This window comes from Lampris incognitus, chromosome 13 (assembly GCF_029633865.1).
Source record: "Lampris incognitus isolate fLamInc1 chromosome 13, fLamInc1.hap2, whole genome shotgun sequence".
NCBI lineage: Eukaryota > Metazoa > Chordata > Actinopteri > Lampriformes > Lampridae > Lampris > Lampris incognitus.
In genome coordinates this window covers 49,505,303-49,525,192 of record NC_079223.1, presented here as the reverse complement: position 1 = coordinate 49,525,192, position 19,890 = coordinate 49,505,303, and the positions used below count along the sequence as shown (strand labels likewise).

General features: G+C 38.7%; 1 protein-coding gene across 1 annotated transcript in view; it reads left to right on the top strand.

Moving 5' to 3' along the window:
* The first annotated feature begins 5,054 nt into the window (after positions 1 to 5,054).
* The window catches only part of vax1 (ventral anterior homeobox 1), a 15,998-nt gene continuing 1,162 nt past the window's right edge, over positions 5,055 to 19,890 (top strand). The window contains exons 1-2 of the mRNA XM_056292362.1: positions 5,055 to 5,271; positions 8,497 to 8,684. Of these exons, the coding sequence (XP_056148337.1) occupies positions 5,055 to 5,271; positions 8,497 to 8,684 (405 nt within the window). The remainder of the gene's footprint in view (positions 5,272 to 8,496; positions 8,685 to 19,890) is intronic.

Sequence of the window (19,890 nt, the reverse complement as noted above, 5' to 3'; positions counted from 1 at the left end):
TCAAACTCTTTTATTCTGAACAGGCCCAAACTCTTTTATTCTGAACAGACCCAAACTCTTTTACTGTGAGCAGAATCAAACGCCTTTATTCTGAGCAGAATCAAAGTCTTTTACTCTGAGCAGAATCACACTCTTTTCTTCTGAACAGACCCAAACTCTTTTACTCTGAGCAGAATCAAACTCTTTTACTCTGAGCAGAATCAAACTCTTTCACTCTGAGCAGAATCAAACTCTTTTATTCTGAACAGAATCAAACTGTTTTACTCTGAGTAGAATCAAACTCTTTTACTCTGAACAGAATCACACTCTTTTACTCTGAGCAGAATCACACTCTTTTCTTCTGAACAGACCCAAACTCATTTACTCTGAGCAGAATCAAAGTGTTTTACTCTGAACCGAATCAAAGTCTTTTTCTCTGAGCAGAATCAAACTCTTTTACTCTGAGCAGAATCAAACTCTTTTACTCTGAGCAGAATCAAACTCTTTTATTCTGAACAGAATCAAACTGTTTTACTCTGAGTAGAATCAAACTCTTTTACTCTGAGCAGAATCACACTCTTTTCTTCTGAACAGACCCAAACTCTTTTACTCTGAGCAGAATCAAAGTGTTTTACTCTGAACAGAATCAAAGTCTTTTTCTCTGAGCAGAATCAAACTCTTTTACTCTGAGTAGAATCAAACTCTTTTACTCTGAGCAGAATCAAACTCTTTTACTCTGAGCAGAATCAAACTCTTTTACTCTGAGCAGAATCCAAGTCTTTTACTCTGAGCAGAATCAAACTCTTTTACTCTGAGTAGAATCAAACTCTTTTATTCTGAGCAGAATCAAACTCTTTTACTCTGAGCAGAATCAAAGTCTTTTATGCTGAACAGACCCAAACTCTTTTATTCTGAGCAGAATCAAACTCTTTTACTCTGAGCAGAATCACACTCTTTTGCTCTGAGCAGAATCAAACTCTTTTATTCTGAACAGAATCAAACTCTTTTACTCTGAGCAGAATCACACTCTTTTACTCTGAGTAGAATCAAACTCTTTTACTCTGAGCAGAATCAAAGTCTTTTACTCTGAGTAGAATCAAACTCTTTTACTCTGAGTAGAATCACACTCTTTTACTCTGAGCAGAATCAAACTCTTTTACTCTGAGCAGAATCAAAGTCTTTTACTCTGAGCAGAATCACACTCTTTTCTTCTGAACAGACCCAAACTCTTTTACTCTGAGCAGAATCAAACTCTTTTACTCTGAAAGGAATCAAAGTCTTTTACTCTGAACAGACTCAAACTCTTTTACTCTGAGTAGAATCAAACTCTTTTATTCTGAGTAGAATCAAACTCTTTTATTCTGAGCAGAATCAAACTCTTTTACTCTGAGTAGAATCAAACTCTTTTATTCTGAACAGAATCAAACTCTTTTACTCTGAGTAGAATCAAACTCTTTTACTCTGAGTAGAATCAAACTCTTTTACTCTGAGCAGAATCAAACTCTTTTATTCTGAACAGACCCAAACTCTTTTATTCTGAGCAGAATCAAACTCTTTTATTCTGAACAGACCCAAACTCTTTTACTCTGAGCAGAATCAAACTCTTTTATTCTGAACAGACCCAAACTCTTTTATTCTGAGTGTAACCATGACGTCATTTGTTGGAGTAAAGTGGGGCTTTAGTGGAACGTGACCGTTCAGTTTGAGTAACCATGTTATCATGTAGACTCCGAGACTTCTCTTCTCTACATCAGCCTCTCTTTAGAGTAGCTTCTTCCAGAGACCTTTGCCCCCCCCCCCCCAAAAAAAAGGTGTCAAATAACAGCTTTGGGTCAAAGAGATCAAAAGAGCTCAGTAATGAGCTTGACGAGCCGGTTCAGTCCAGCATGTTTCCTCTAGCGCGATCCAGGTTACCTCAGCAGCGTTGACATATGTTAGGGTCCACGGTGCCATGGCGTAGGAGAAGACGTTATCATGAAGCTCCGCACGTTCATGTCCACAAGTGTCACATCTCCACTTTAACACCCATCACCGCTGCACGGCCCCTCGGGGAATCAAACAGTTTTCATTTCACTTCCTGGCAGGATGGTTTTGAACTCGGCACTGCACATTTTAGCAGGACCGCTTTGTTTTCCTGCTTTTGCACATCGAACCTCAATAAACCTCACGGTGGCAGGCTCACAGGCTGCACTTAGCATGTAACACCGCCCCGTAGCACAGGGTGTGTGTCTGTGTGTGTGTGTGTGTGTGTGTGTGTGTGTGTGTGTGTGTGTGTGTGTGTGTGTGTGTGTGTGTGTGTGTGTGTGTGTGTGTGTGTGTTGGAGGGGAGGCAGATTTTGACATAATATAAATGTTCCAATACACATGATGGTGGTAGTACACTACTCGTATAAATTGAACAATATATTAAATATAATATATTCATATTTGATATATACATATATATGTATATATAGTATAAATATATAGTATCAATTGGATAATATATCAGTGTAAGGGGGTTTTAATAATCTGCTGACATACATACACATACTAATGTTCAAGGTCAAAGGTTAATTTTTAGTCAGATGCTAGTCAATTATATTCTTCTTAAGTTAGCCGGAAACTACCCCTGCGTCCATGATGTTCTGAGATTGCATTAAATACTGAGCTGATGTGTTGGCCTTCTTTTGAGGTGGAGCGGGTAGGGCAGCAGAAATGGGTGGTGTAGGCTTCATGTGTAGACACGACAGATTTCTGGTCTTCACTGGCCGTCTTCTTGTGCCGTGTGTTACGACAGCCTGCTGCTGCAGGGCCTGGGTGTTGCTGCTGAGGGCAGGCCACATTGAGCACCAGTCACATTTACACGTGTCTCCCTTCCTGTGTGACTCACATCGCTTAACATTATTCAATATTTTCCCAGTTATTGCTACTATTCAACTTATTATTCACATTCTGTGACCATTATGTGTGTGTGTGTGTGTGTGTGTGTGTGCTTATTTGCAGGAATCCTCGAGACTCATAATTTATAATTTATTGAATTCCATCAACTGAAAAACAAAACCCCAGAAAGAATACTTATAATTCCATTTCATTCAACGCAACTCCTGTAAAGCTGTTTTCGGTGAAATCCATCAAAGCGCACACCGGAGACGGGTTGCCGTGCAGATCTACACGCTATATTCTCCGCAGATTGTTGTGCTGTGTGTGCAGTTTTTATTGAGGTTTCAGAAATGAATGAAGCTTTTTCTTCTTCACAGCCATTATGTGGAGCTGAGAGCCCAGAAGCACTATATCCTCAATCTATTTCCCAGGCTGAGGCTCTGCAGCACAGCTTGAGAAGTCCAGATCCCCTTTAGTCGCTCCCTTTTTAGCCCCCTTTTTACCTTTTTTCACCAACAATGGCTTCTCCCCCAATCCAGGCAGCAGCCCCCCAAACACTTGGCGAATAAAGTTAGTCCAACATGCAACCCTTAAACCCACCCGGAGACTACTGCTGGGCAGCCACACTCACAGAATTGTTTGTTAATAGTCCAATTAGATAATTGCCATCTTTCACTCCTTTCCCTCTCCGTTTCCCATAAAGGAATGAATGGCACTTAGAGAGGGGGGTAGCTTGAAGAGGGCCTCTGGCCAGCTAAGGTGACAAGAAGGGCCAGAGAATGTTCCTTGCACAAGGCCATTGGTTTGAATCGAATCATTGTAGCCTAATCAATGGTCTTATTGGATTACTGGCCACTGCTGTGTTCAGAGATATTGTTGCACTGACAATGAAAATAGCAAAAGGTTGGTGGGTGGGTAGCGGACTGGAATGAGAGTGGTGGAGAGAGGTGGGGGCCATTCCACGGATGTGTGTGTGTGTGTGTGTGTGAGAGAGAGAGAGAGAGAGAGAGAGAGAGAGAGAGAGAGAGAGAGAGAGAGAGAGAGAGAGAGAGAGAGAGAGAGAGAGAGAGAGAGAGAGAGAGAGAGTCTGGCAGCCTAAGCACTAATGACAAGTTTTGAACCCTCTTTTTGTGTCTTGCAGATGCGTAGGTTAGGATTATGAGAGCTTCAGACGGCCTCCGGGGTGTGAACGTATGAATGCTGAGGGACGTGCCGGTAATGACCAGGACCTCACTATGTTGCGCTCCCTGGCCATTGGCGGGTGCGTTGAGCGACGCAGGACGACACAGGGAAGCTAACATAAATTCTTGTTAGAGCAGAGCCTGCTGTTTTCCACACACCTGACATCTGGCCGGGCCATCGCTGCCTTCATAAATTCCAACCGGAGCGGATTTTTTCCTCTTTCTCCTCTCCACATTGCTCCCGTTTACCTCCCTCTCTCTTCTGTCGTCTGTGTTGCAGAACTCTGTTGCCTGGCAAAAGACCAGAACATAGATGTGACCAAAGTTCGCCGTTGTGCTCGGGCAACTATCGGCGGTGTGAAAAATTGGGGGTAGAGAGGAGAAAATGGCCGGTGTTTCTCTCCGGACGGAAGAATGAATCGCCCGGGAACTTTTCTCTGCCCTGGAAGAGTTCTACCTCTGTGATTGTGTGTGGTTGTGTGGGTTCTGCGGCCAGGGGCTTGGTCGTGAGACAACACCAGCCATTTGTCTTGATTCCCGAAAGAGAGGGGGGACAAGATGGGCAAGGCGCTCCATTAAGACCCGATCTGTTTCCCCAAACAGTTTAGCGTATTCATGAGGTTACACAAATATGGAGGCAGCAAAATTACCGTCATCAGTTGAAACGACGAGAGCGACCATGGCTCTGATTATTTGGAGATCATCTTTCAGCCTGATGTCTATGTAAGAAGGCAAGGGGGGCATTAAATTGCTGTCGAGGCTCACTGAGAGGTCCCTGATCATTGGGCAAGCGAGTTTGATCAGCAGTAATAGGTCTTCTCGGTCGGGCGAAGGAAGTTTTTCCCGGGAACATAAGGTAGCTGACTTCATTCCTCAGAAAAGCCATTTTGAAACTGAAATCCACACCGTCCAGCCACTCTGGTGCATGCTTTTCCCGGTACTGAGTTTTCCATAATCTCTGTTTTTTTGCCAGCTGACAAAGAAAGAGAAAGAGGCGGACGAGCGGGAAAAGTCCAAGAGGTTAAAGCGAGCATGGATGTCAGGTACAACCAAGAGATGGACGGGATGATGCTGAAGAAAGGAATAAAGGACGGCAAGGACGGCAAGGACTCCCAGAGCAGCCTGCCCAAATCCTACCTAAACGAGCAGCAGGACTCCTTCATCCCGTCTGCCACCGTGGACAACTGTGAGAAGAACAAAGCGAGCAGCACGGGAGACCCGGACTACTGCCGGAGGATACTTGTCCGAGGTAAACGGTTGTTGCTCTGTTAGCTTGTGGCGTGCGAGCGTGCGCCTTCCATGCACGTTTAAGGCAAAATAAGGGGAAGTTCAGACTGGAAAACTGAGGGGGAATCCTGCTGACAGCGGGGCCAGTATTTAGCTTTTCTCACATCGTAGTGAGGATGTTTGCTACATGGTAAGAGAATGGACAATAATGTGGCTTTTCCCATTCAGGAGGCCTTTGTGAAATTATTCACGGCAGGTGGTAGCAAAAGTTCAAAATGGGAAATAAGCCAGGTCTTATTAGGCGTTCACGCACTCGGAGAAATGTGGCTCTGTCTTGGTTGTTCGTTAATTTTCCCTGCAGCTTTTGAAGTACAGAAGACAAAGATATCGTGTTTTATATTTTGCATCATAATTCCCGTGTAGCTAACTGCTTTCTTTTAAGTTTGAGCACTATTGATTCATACATACTTGTTCTGTTAATACATTTGTTTGTTATTGTGGAGTATTTGGATTTTAGAATGAATGAAAAAATGCAAAAACATTTTCCTTTATATCCAACCTTACTGTATGTTTTATTTTTGAGACCGGAGAGAATTTAGATGATCTGACGTTGCCTAAACCAGAATCCGTGTCTGCATAAAATGCAACGAAAACACATTTTTGAATGGCAGTTCTCTGTTCATTTGTCATATTGTGCAAAATGTAGTTTATGAATACTCTCTGAAGAAAAACAAATAGATGTTATATTTTAAGATGAATATATGATTAAAATTTAAAAGTTCTGGATCATAATAAATATCTCAGTAATTGATAATACGTTTATTTTTTTATGCTCCAATTCAAACATGTACAGTAAGAAATAAATCAAACCATGACTTCTTAATAATGATAATTTTAGTTTTTCCATCAATCTTTTGTCTGTTAGAGGCAGGTTTTCTGAGGCTTGTCAGGTAAATTATCTGATTTCTTTGCCGCGCTGTTGTTCAAACATGAAGCCTTTTTGTTCAAAAACAGATTCTTAATGAAGCTTGACCATAAACACGGGATTCATTCAACGGGCTAAAAAGAAACAGATTAGACATGGACAAAACAATTGGACAAAAAAAAAGCATTTGTTTCCTGGATAGAAACATTTAAATGGCTGTTTAAACCCTCTGTGTCACTCATCATAAATTATAAGAAATTAAATTCATGCAGCAAAACAATCATTTGTGTTTTACTGTAGCAGAGAAAAAGCTGTGTTAAAGTAAATGTAGCTGTTTCCAAAATTCACATGCATCTTTTAAACAGAAATTTGTAGCTTTTAGACATAAATTGAACAGAATCTTTGTTATGATGTAGATTTATAAATTACACAAAGGAACCAAAATTGAGGCAGAAAATATTCCACTAATTTTCACTCATGTTTCTGTGTTTAATTTAGTAAACTTTGTTTCATATCACGTTTCTGTGTTTAATTTAGTAAGCTTAGTTTTGCATCATGTTTCTGTGTTTAATTTAGTAAACTTTGTTTCATATCACGTTTTTGTGTTTAATTTAGTAAACTTTGTTTCATATCACGTTTCTGTGTTTAATTTAGTAAACTTTGTTTCATATCACGTTTCTGTGTTTAATTTAGTAAACTTTGTTTCATATCACGTTTCTGTGTTTAATTTAGTAAGCTTTGTTTCATATCACGTTTCTGTGTTTAATTTAGTAAGCTTTGTTTCATATCATGTTTCTGTGTTTAATCTAGTAAACTTTGTTTCATGTCACATTTCTGTGTTTAATTTAGTAAACTTTGTTTCATATCATGTTTCTGTGTTTAATTTAGTAAACTTTGTTTCATATCATGTTTCTGTGTTTAATTTAGTAAACTTTGTTTCATATCATGTTTCTGTGTTTAATTTAGTAAACTTTGTTTCATATCATGTTTCTGTGTTTATTTTAGTAAACTTTGTTTCATATCATGTTTCTGTGTTTAATTTATTAAACTTTGTTTCATATCACGTTTCTGTGTTTAATTTAGTAAACTTTGTTTCATATCATGTTTCTGTGTTTAATTTAGTAAACTTTGTTTCATATTACGTTTCTGTGTTTAATTTAGTAAACTTTGTTTCATATCATGTTTCTGTGTTTAATGTAGTAAACTGTTTCATATCACGTTTCTGTGTTTAATTTAGTAAACTTTGTTTCATCTCATGTTTCTGTTTTTAATTTAGTAAACTTTGTTTCATATCATGTTTCTGTGTTTAATTTAGTAAACTTTGTTTCATGTCACGTTTCTGTGTTTAATTTAGTAAACTTTGTTTCATATCACGTTTCTGTGTTTAATTTAGTAAACGTTTCATATCATGTTTCTGTGTTTAATTTAGTAAGCTTTGTTTCATATCATGTTTCTGTTTTTAATTTAGTAAACTTTGTTTCATATCATGTTTCTGTGTTTAATTTAGTAAACTTTGTTTCATATCACATTTCTGTGTTTAATTTAGTAAACTTTGTTTCATATCATGTTTCTGTGTTTAATTTAGTAAGCTTTGTTTCATATCATGTTTCTGTGTTTAATTTAGTAAACTTTGTTTCATATCACGTTTCTGTGTTTAATTTAGTAAGCTTTGTTTCATCTCATGTTTCTGTGTTTAATTTAGTAAACTTTGTTTCATATCACGTTTCTGTGTTTAATTTAGTAAACTTTGTTTCATATCACGTTTCTGTGTTTAATTTAGTAAGCTTTGTTTCATCTCATGTTTCTGTGTTTAATTTAGTAAACTTTGTTTCATATCAGTCGATAGCAGTGACAAATCTTAATTTCAAAATATGAAGGATACTGTTAATTTCTGCCAAAAGCACCTCTACTCGGTTAACCCGGTGTGTTTATTGTTGGACTGATAAGTTACCCTGTGGTTATAATCAGTGTTGCTGCCTGTAAAAGAACAGATTTTACAGACATGATAATATTTTTAAAAAAAACACGTGCTGAAACTCTCATGAGGTACACCGTGTTACATCAAAATTACAATGAGAAACTTGATTGAATATAATGCGCTCTTGCAATAACAACAATAATAATGACAGTAATAATAATCATATTTAGTACAATAAAAGAAATGTTAGCCGTCAAAAATATAATAAGCTCACTACCAGTAAGAATATTCCTCAATTTTTTGTTTTTTGTCTTTTGCAGTTGTCTCTTTTCGGTCACCATTTCGTTGTGCTCTGTGAAACCTTATTTATCAGCTTTATTCAGTATAACCCTATCTTCCCACAGATGCAAAAGGTTCTATCCGAGAAATCATCCTGCCGAAGGGGCTGGATTTAGACCGGCCCAAGCGGACCCGGACCTCCTTCACCGCAGAGCAGCTCTATCGGCTGGAAATGGAGTTCCAGAGATGCCAGTACGTGGTTGGGCGGGAGCGCACAGAACTGGCCCGCCAGCTCAGCCTCTCCGAAACCCAGGTAACGTGACCTGTAGACATGCAGACATGCAGACATGTAGACATGTAGATATGGAGATACATATATAGACATGCAGACATGTAGATATGGAGATATGGAGATACATATATAGACATGCAGACATGTAGATATGGAGATATGGAGATACATATATAGACATGCAGACATGTAGATATGGAGATATGGAGATACATATGTAGACATGTAGATATGCAGACATGTAGATATGGAGATACATATATAGATATGCAGATATGCCGACATGTAGATATGGAGATACACATGTAGACATGTAGATATGTAGATATGTAGACATGTAGACATGTAGATATGCAGATATTTAGATATGTAGACATGTATATATGCAGACATGTATATATGCAGACGTAGATATGTGGACATGTAGATATGTAGATATGTGGACATGTAGATATGTAGATATGTGGACATGTAGATATGTAGACATGTAGATATGCAGATATGTAGACATGTAGATACGCAGACGTAGATATGTGGACATGTAGATATGCAGGCATGTAGATATGTGGACATGTAGATATGCAGACATGTAGATATGTGGACATGTAGATATGTATACATGTAGATATGCAGACATGTAGATATGTGGACATGTAGATATGCAGACATGTAGATATGTGGACATGTAGATATGCAGACATGTAGATATGTAGATATGCAGACATGTAGATATGTAGATATGCAGACATGTAGATATGTGGACATGTAGATATGTAGACATGTAGATATGTAGATATGCAGACATGTAGATATGTGGACATGTAGATATGTAGACATGTAGATATGCAGATATGTAGACATGTAGATACGCAGACGTAGATATGTGGACATGTAGATATGCAGGCATGTAGATATGTGGACATGTAGATATGCAGACATGTAGATATGTGGACATGTAGATATGTATACATGTAGATATGCAGACATGTAGATATGTGGACATGTAGATATGCAGACATGTAGATATGTGGACATGTAGATATGCAGACATGTAGATATGTAGATATGCAGACATGTAGATATGTAGATATGCAGACATGTAGATATGTGGACATGTAGATATGTAGACATGTAGATATGTAGACATGTATATATGCAGACATGTAGATATGTGGACATGTAGATATGTGGACATGTAGATATTCAGACATGTAGATATGCAGCCATTTAGATATGTAGACATGTAGATATGCAGACATTTAGATATGTAGATATGTAGATATGCAGACATTTAGATATGTAGATATGTAGACATGTAGATATGCATACATGTAGACATGTAGACATGTACATATGCAGGTGTGTAGATATGCAGACATGTAGATATGTAGACATGTAGATATGTAGATATGTAGATATGCAGACATTTAGATATGTAGATATGTAGACATGTAGATATGCATACATGTAGACATGTAGACATGTACATATGCAGGTATGTAGATATGTAGATATGCAGACGTAGATATGTGGACATGTAAATATGTAGACCTGTAGATATGTAGATATGCGGACATGTAGATATGTGGACATGTATGTAGATATGCAGACATGTAGATATGTGGACATGTAGATACGTATACATGTAGATATGTGGACATGTACATATGTAGACATGCAGACATGGAGACATGCAGACATGTAGATATGTACACATGTAGATATGCAGACATGTAGATATGTAGATGTATTGGGTTGGTAGACATGTAGATATGTAGACATGTAGATATGCAGATATGTAGATATGTAGACATGTAGATATGTGGACATGTAGCTATGCAGACATGTAGATATGTGGACATGTAGATATGTAGACATGTAGATATGTAGACATGTAGATATGAAGACATGTAGACATGTAGATATGTAGATGTATTGGGTTGGTAGACATGTAGATATGCAGACATGTAGATGTGTAGATATGTAGACATGTAGACATGTAGATATGCAGACATGTAGATAAGTAGATATGTAGACATGTAGACATGTAGATATGCAGACATGTAGATAAGTAGATATGTAGACATGTAGAAATGTAGATATGCAGACATGTAGACATGTACACATGCAGACATGTATGTAGATATGCAGACATGTAGATATATGGACATGTATATATGTAGACATGTAGACATGTACATATGCAGATATGTAGACATGCAGACATGTAGATATGTAGACATGTAGATATGTACACATGTAGACATGTAGACATGTAGACTTGTAGATATGTACACTTGTAGATATGCAGACATGTAGATATGTAGATATGTAGATATGCAGACATGTAGATATGTACACATGCAGATATGCAGACATGTAGACTTGTAGATATGTACACATGTAGATATATAGATTTGCAGACATGGAGACATGTAGAAATGTAGATATGTAGATATGCAGACATGTAGATATGTACACAGGTAGATATGTAGATATGCAGACATGTAGACATGTAGATATGTAGATATGCAGACATGTAGACATGTAGATATGTAGATATGTAGATATGCAGACATATAGATATGTACACATGTAGATATGTAGATATGGAGACATGGAGACATGTAGATATGTAGATATGCAGACATGGAGACATGTAGACATGTAGATATGTACACATGTAGATATGTAGATATGCAGACATGGAGACATGCAGACATGCAGATATGTAGATATGCAGACATGTAGATATGTAGACATGTAGATATGTACACATGTAGATATGCAGACATGTAGACATGTAGATATGTAGATATATTGGGTTGGTAGACATGTAGATATGTACACATGTAGACAAGTAGATATGTAGACATGTAGATATGTACACATGTAGATATGTAGATATATTGGGTTGGTAGACATGTAGATATGTACACATATAGACAAGTAGACATGTAGACATGTAGATATGTACACATGTAGATATACAGACATGTAGATATGTACACATGTAGATATGCAGACATGTAGACATGTAGATATATTGGGTTGGTAGACATGTAGATATGTAGACATGCAGACATGTAGACATGTAGAAATGTACACATGTAGATATGTAGATATGTACACATGTAGACATGTAGATATGTACACATGTATATATGTAGATATGCAGACATGTAGATATGCAGACATGTAGACATGTAGATATGTACACATGTACACATGTAGATATGTACACATGTAGATATGTAGATATGCAGATATGTAGACATGGAGACATGTAGATATGTAGATATGTACACATGTAGATATGTAGATATGCAGATATGTAGACATGCAGACATGTAGACATGTAGATATGTACACATGTAGATATGTAGATATGCAGATATGTAGACATGCAGACATGTAGACATGTAGATATGTAGACGTGGACTTGTAGATATGTAGACATGTGGACTTGTAGATATGTACACATGTAGATATGTAGACGTGGACTTGTAGATATGTAGACATGTGGACTTGTAGATATGTACACATGTAGATATGTAGATATGCAGACATGTAGACATATAGATATGTAGATTTGCAGATATGTAGACATAGAGACATGTAGACATGTAGATATGTAGACATGTAGATATGTAGACATTTAGATATGTAGACATGGAGATATGTAGACATGTAGACATGTAGATATGTAGACGTGGACATGTACATATGTAGACATGCAGACATGGAGACATGCAGACATGTAGATATGTACACATGTAGATATGCAGACATGTAGATATGTAGATGTATTGGGTTGGTAGACATGTAGATATGTAGACATGTAGATATGCAGATATGTAGATATGTAGACATGTAGATATGTGGACATGTAGCTATGCAGACATGTAGATATGTGGACATGTAGATATGTAGACATGTAGATATGTAGACATGTAGATATGAAGACATGTAGACATGTAGATATGCAGAGATGTATTGGGTTGGTAGACATGTAGATATGCAGACATGTAGATGTGTAGATATGTAGACATGTAGACATGTAGATATGCAGACATGTAGATAAGTAGATATGTAGACATGTAGACATGTAGATATGCAGACATGTAGATAAGTAGATATGTAGACATGTAGAAATGTAGATATGCAGACATGTAGACATGTACACATGCAGACATGTATGTAGATATGCAGACATGTAGATATATGGACATGTATATATGTAGACATGTAGACATGTACATATGCAGATATGTAGACATGCAGACATGTAGATATGTAGACATGTAGATATGTACACATGTAGACATGTAGACATGTAGACTTGTAGATATGTACACATGTAGATATGTAGATTTGCAGACATGGAGACATGTAGAAATGTAGATATGTAGATATGCAGACATGTAGATATGTACACAGGTAGATATGTAGATATGCAGACATGTAGACATGTAGATATGTAGATATGCAGACATGTAGACATGTAGATATGTAGATATGTAGATATGCAGACATATAGATATGTACACATGTAGATATGTAGATATGGAGACATGGAGACATGTAGATATGTAGATATGCAGACATGGAGACATGTAGACATGTAGATATGTACACATGTAGATATGTAGATATGCAGACATGGAGACATGCAGACATGCAGATATGTAGATATGCAGACATGTAGATATGTAGACATGTAGATATGTACACATGTAGATATGCAGACATGTAGACATGTAGATATGTAGATATATTGGGTTGGTAGACATGTAGATATGTACACATGTAGACAAGTAGATATGTAGACATGTAGATATGTACACATGTAGATATGTAGATATATTGGGTTGGTAGACATGTAGATATGTACACATATAGACAAGTAGACATGTAGACATGTAGATATGTACACATGTAGATATACAGACATGTAGATATGTACACATGTAGATATGCAGACATGTAGACATGTAGATATATTGGGTTGGTAGACATGTAGATATGTAGACATGCAGATATGTAGACATGTAGAAATGTACACATGTAGATATGTAGATATGTACACATGTAGACATGTAGATATGTACACATGTATATATGTAGATATGCAGACATGTAGATATGCAGACATGTAGACATGTAGATATGTACACATGTACACATGTAGATATGTACACATGTAGATATGTAGATATGCAGATATGTAGACATGGAGACATGTAGATATGTAGATATGTACACATGTAGATATGTAGATATGCAGATATGTAGACATGCAGACATGTAGACATGTAGATATGTACACATGTAGATATGTAGATATGCAGATATGTAGACATGCAGACATGTAGACATGTAGATATGTAGACGTGGACTTGTAGATATGTAGACATGTGGACTTGTAGATATGTACACATGTAGATATGTAGACGTGGACTTGTAGATATGTAGACATGTGGACTTGTAGATATGTACACATGTAGATATGTAGATATGCAGACATGTAGACATATAGATATGTAGATTTGCAGATATGTAGACATAGAGACATGTAGACATGTAGATATGTAGACATGTAGATATGTAGACATTTAGATATGTAGACATGGAGATATGTAGACATGTAGACATGTAGATATGTAGACGTGGACTTGTAGATATGTAGACATGTGGACTTGTAGATATTCAGATATGGAGACATAGAGACATGTAGACATGTAGATATGTAGACATGTAGATATGTAGACATTTAGATATGTAGACATGGAGACATGTAGATATGCAGATATGTAGACATGGAGACATGTAGATATGTCACGGCCACTGCACACAAGGTGCGTGATTCCCTTTTAATGCATCGCCGTAAAGCTGAGATATGGTATAAGCTATTCGAAGAGTACAATGATGAAACATCATGTGTCTATATCTATACATCTGTGACGTTTGTGTTTAACAACTGGTTTAAAGAGCAATGAAAAGACCCGTGCATACTAGAGACAGTGTTGTAATTATATTTGTTTCAGGTGGTTGTGATATTCATGCACCTGGTTAACTCGCTTTCCTTGTGTGATCATATCAGTCAGTACAGTTATCAATTTTGTATTACACAAAGGATCTCTTCTGACATCATAGAATTGTTTTTGTATAATTATAGAAATATTTTTACACAGCAGATCAGCATTACCTCATTGTATTGATTATTTCCTGTTTCAAGCCTGAATCTGGATTGTCTGGCTCAGTGCAGGTTTGATTTCAGTTTGTAACCTCAGCAAGTGATTTAGTGGGAAAGGTGTGTTTCCTGTGAAAGAAACGTGAGCGTTGTTCCATGCTGTGCATAGCTGCAGGGTCAGAGTGAGCTGGAGGTTCAGCCGCTGTGGTGAACTGTATTTGCAGTGACACCAGACACCAAATTCCATTATCGGGTCATCTTGCGCAACTTTGCCTTGACGAGGCGATTCGGCTCGCTGCTCCACGAGCTGCCGCTGACACGCTCCCAGCAGGACTCCACGTATTTCTTTTGGCCTGCCATCCGGTTGCTGGCATGGCCTACTTCATGTGCTGTGTGTTTGTGTTCGGCAGCATGTGTCATGAACATTTCAGCAAGACTGAACAAGCCTGACGTTTAGCTGAGGTCCAGCGAGAGGCCGAGGCTCAGCTGCAAAGAGAGCCTCTCAGTCTAAGTCCAAGTCCTGCAAAAAGAGAGGCATTTTACCTAAATATTAAAAGTCTCTCCTATCCAGTTTGTCTCTAAAACAACGCTACTTGAGTTCTTTTTTTGAAACGCGTTCAAAACAAGCTTGAGTCACTTTCATAGGAGATCATTTTGGTTGATCAAAGATGAAGCGGATGAGCCCACCGCTCGCTGCTGAAGCGGCACAGTGGTGTTTGTGTATGTGTGTGTGGCCTGGTGAAGTGCCCTGGAAAGACGGCATCATGAAATTAACAGTTTGTTCCCGAGCACTCGTGCTGTATTAAATTAAGGAATGACAGCAGTCAGCTGAAGTGCTCACAACTCGTGTGTGTTGGAGCCGCCGGCTGCAGAGCTTCTTTCTTCTGCCCTCCTCAATGCAACCTCTAAAACAGACAGATGAAAATGCTAATAAACAGTCATTTTAATAGATAATGGTAACAAAATATTCAGTTCAGGTTTGAGGCGCGATAGAGTGCTAAAATGAAATGGTTGTCGGTAGTTGATGAAGAATTTAAGCGGCTTTTGGGGAGAAACAGATGAAATAGTGAAGTGTGATTGGCCGTGGAGTCTGAGCTCAGCTGCTAATGGATGCACACTCTCCAATCACAGCTGATACCAATGCAATCAGGTAGGAGATGTAGAGGGAAAATAAACAGTGTAAATAGTGAATGAGAAAATCCTGCTTTTGTTCACTAATTTGCTTGACTCAGGCGTTGTTTGAATAAGTGAAACTTGATTATGAATATTTCAAAAGGACAAAATGGATCTTCTGGCATGGATGAATGGTTTCATTCAACACGTGGAAACAGGCTGTTTGCACTTTCAGGGCCGCCGTCACAGTTCATTCAGCTGGCTGGACAGCAGAATATTAGTTTGTTTCCTGCGTGTTGGGTGATGCTGACCTCTGTCAGGTTTTCTAGCGCTGGATATATGATATCTACAGCTGCTTTTGTTGCTTTGGCTTTCTTAGTATAAGTGAAATAGTTCCTCAAGAACTCACAGTATTGTCAGAAAATGTGAATTTTTCTTGGACAAACTTCCCCCCGTTTTGACCGGGGAAAACACGGCCGTCTCTGCTATCCCCTGTACAATGTGTGTGTGTGCATGGTGTGTAGGTCCTCACCAACACCAACACCAACTACACAACTCATTCAGGAATTACATGTACCTTTATATTTCTTTCCTGGGCCAAATTTTTAGTCCACACCATAGTTCAAGAGATGCGGTTCTGTGGTGTAAGAAGTGCAGTTCTGCAGTGTAAGAAGTGCAGTTCTAGAGCATAAGAAGTGCAGTTCTATTGTATAAGAAGTGCAGTTCTTTAGCGTAAGAAGTGCAGTTCTACAGTGTAGGAGGTGCAGTTCTACAGTGTACGAAGTGCAGTTCTACAGTGTAAGACGTGCAGTTCTGCAGTGTAAGAAGGGCAGTTTTACAGTTTAAGAAGTGCAGTTCTACAGTGTAAGAAGTGCAGTTCTACAGTGTAAGAGGTACAGTTCTACAGTGTAAGAAGTGCAGTTCTACAGTGTAAGAAGTGCAGTTCTATTGCATAATAAGTGCAGTTCTGTAGTGTAAGAAGTCCAGTTCTACAGTGTAAGGAGTCCAGTTCTACAGTGTAAGAAGTGCAGTTCTGCAGTGTAAGAAGTGCATTTCTACATTGTAAGAAGTGCAGTTCTGCAGTGTAAGAAGTGCTGTTCTACAGTGTAAGAAGTGCAGTCTATTGCATAATAAGTGCAGTTCTGCAGTGTAAGAAGTGCGGTTCTACAGTGTAAGAAGTGCAGTTGTGCCGTGTAAAAAGTGCAGTTGTGCAGTGTAAGAAGTGCAGTTCTGCAGTGTTAAAAGTGCAGTTTTACAGTGTAAGAAGTGCAGTTGTGCCATGTAAGAAGTGCAGTTGTGCAGTGTAAGAAGTGCAGTTGTGCAGTGTAAGAAGTACAGTTCTACAGTGTAAGAAGTGTAGTTGTGCCGTGTAAGAATTGCAGTTCTGCAGCGTAAGAAGTGCAGTTCTACAGTGTAAGAGGTGCAGTTATGCAGTGTACGAAGAGCAGTTCTACAGTGTAAGACGTGCAGTTCTGCAGTATAAGAAGTGCAGTTCTACAGTGTAAGAAGTGCAGTTCTGTTGTGTAAGAAGTGCAGTTCTACAGTGTAAGAGGTGCAGTTCTACAGTGTACGAAGTACAGTTCTACAGTGTAAGACGTGCAGTTCTGCAGTGTAAGAAGGGCAGTTTTGCAGTGTAAGAAGTACAGTTCTACAGTGTAAGAGGTGCAGTTTTACAGTGTAAGAAGTGCAGTTCTACAGTGTAAGAAGTGCAGTTCTATTGCATAATAAGTGCAGTTCTGTAGTGTAAGAAGTCCAGTTCTACAGTGTAAGGAGTCCAGTTCTACAGTGTAAGAAGTGCAGTTCTGCAGTGTAAGAAGTGCATTTCTACATTGTAAGAAGTGCAGTTCTGCAGTGTAAGAAGTGCTGTTCTACAGTGTAAGAAGTGCAGTCTATTGCATAATAAGTGCAGTTCTGCAGTGTAAGAAGTGCGGTTCTGCAGTGTAAGAAGTGCAGTTGTGCTGTGTAAGAAGTGCAGTTCTGCAGTATAAGAAGTGCAGTTCTGCAGTGTAAGAAGTGCAGTTCTACAGTGTGAGAAGTGCAGTTCTGCAGTGTAAGAAGTGCAGTTCTACAGTGTAAGAGGTGCAGTTCTGCCGTGTAAGAAGTGCAGTTGTGCAGTGTAAGAAGTGCAGTTCTGCAGTGTTAAAAGTGCAGTTTTACAGTGTAAGAAGTGCAGTTGTGCCGTGTAAGAAGTACAGTTCTGCAGTGTAAGAAGTGCAGTTCTGCAGTATAAGAAGTGCAGTTCTACAGTGTAAGAAGTGCAGTTGTGCCGTGTAAGAAGTGCAGTTCTGCAGTGTAAGAAGTGCAGTCTATTGCATAATAAGCGCAGTTCTATAGTGTAAGAAGTGCAGTTCTGTTGCATAATAAGTGCAGTTCTACAGTGTAAGAAATGCAGTTTTGTAGTGTAAGAAGTGCAGTTCTGCAGTGTAAGAAGTGCAGTTCTGCAGTGTAAGAAGTGCAGTTCTACAGTGTAAGAAGTGCAGTTCTATTGCGTAATAAGTGCAGTTCTAGAGTGTATGAAATGCAGTTCTGTAGTGTAAGAAGTGCAGTTCTACATTGTAAGAAGTCAAGTTCTGTAGTGTAAGAAGTGCAGTTCTACAGTGTAAGAAGTCCAGTTCTACAGTGTAAGAAGTGCAGTTGTGCCGTGTAAGAAGTGCAGTTCTGCAGTGTTAGAAGTGCAGTTCTACAGTGTAAGAAGTGCAGTCTATTGCATAATAAGTGCAGTTCTGCAGTGTAAGAAGTGCGGTTCTACAGTGTAAGAAGTGCAGTTGTGCCGTGTAAGAAGGGCAGTTGTGCAGTGTAAGAAGTGCAGTTGTGCAGTGTTAAAAGTGCAGTTTTACAGTGTAAGAAGTGCAGTTGTGCCATGTAAGAAGTGCAGTTGTGCAGTGTAAGAAGTGCAGTTGTGCAGTGTAAGAAGTACAGTTCTACAGTGTAAGAAGTGTAGTTGTGCCGTGTAAGAAGTGCAGTTCTGCAGCGTAAGAAGTGCAGTTCTACAGTGTAAGAAGTGCAGTTCTGTTGTGTAAGAAGTGTAGTTCTACAGTGTAAGAGGTGCAGTTCTACAGTGTAGGAAGTACAGTTCTACAGTGTAAGACGTGCAGTTCTGCAGTGTAAGAAGGGCAGTTTTGCAGTGTAAGAAGTACAGTTCTACAGTGTAAGAGGTGCAGTTCTACAGTGTAAGAAGTGCAGTTCTGCAGTGTAAGAAGTGCAGTTCTACAGTGTAAGAAGTGCAGTTCTATTGCGTAATAAGTGCAGTTCTAGAGTGTATGAAATGCAGTTCTGTAGTGTAAGAAGTGCAGTTCTACATTTTAAGAAGTCAAGTTCTGTAGTGTAAGAAGTGCAGTTCTACAGTGTAAGAAGTCCAGTTCTACAGTGTAAGAAGTGCAGTTGTGCCGTGTAAGAAGTGCAGTTCTGCAGTGTTAGAAGTGCAGTTCTACAGTGTAAGAAGTGCAGTTGTGCTGTATAAGAAGTGCAGTTCTGCAGTGTAAGAAGTGCAGTTCTACAGTGTAAGAAGTGCAGTTCTACAGTGTAAGAAGTGCAGTTTTGCAGTGTTAGAAGTGCAGTTCTACAGTTTAAGAAGTGCAGTTGTGCCGTGTAAGAAGTGCAGTTCTGCAGTGTAAGAAGTGCAGTTTTGCAGTGATAGAAGTGCAGTTCTGCAGTTTAAGAAGTGCAGTTGTGCCGTGTAAGAAGTGCAGTTGTGCTGTGTAAGAAGTGCAGTTCTGCAGTGTAAGAAGTGCAGTTCTGCAGTTTAAGAAGTGCAGTTGTGCCGTGTAAGAAGTGCAGTTGTGCAGTGTAAGAAGTGCAGTTTTGCAGTGTAAGAAGTGCAGTACTACAGTGTAAGAAGTGCAGTTCTACAGTGTAAGAAGTAGGGCAAGGTAAGGACTAGCTGTTTAATCAGGCTGATTTTGAAGTTAGCTCTGATTGAAT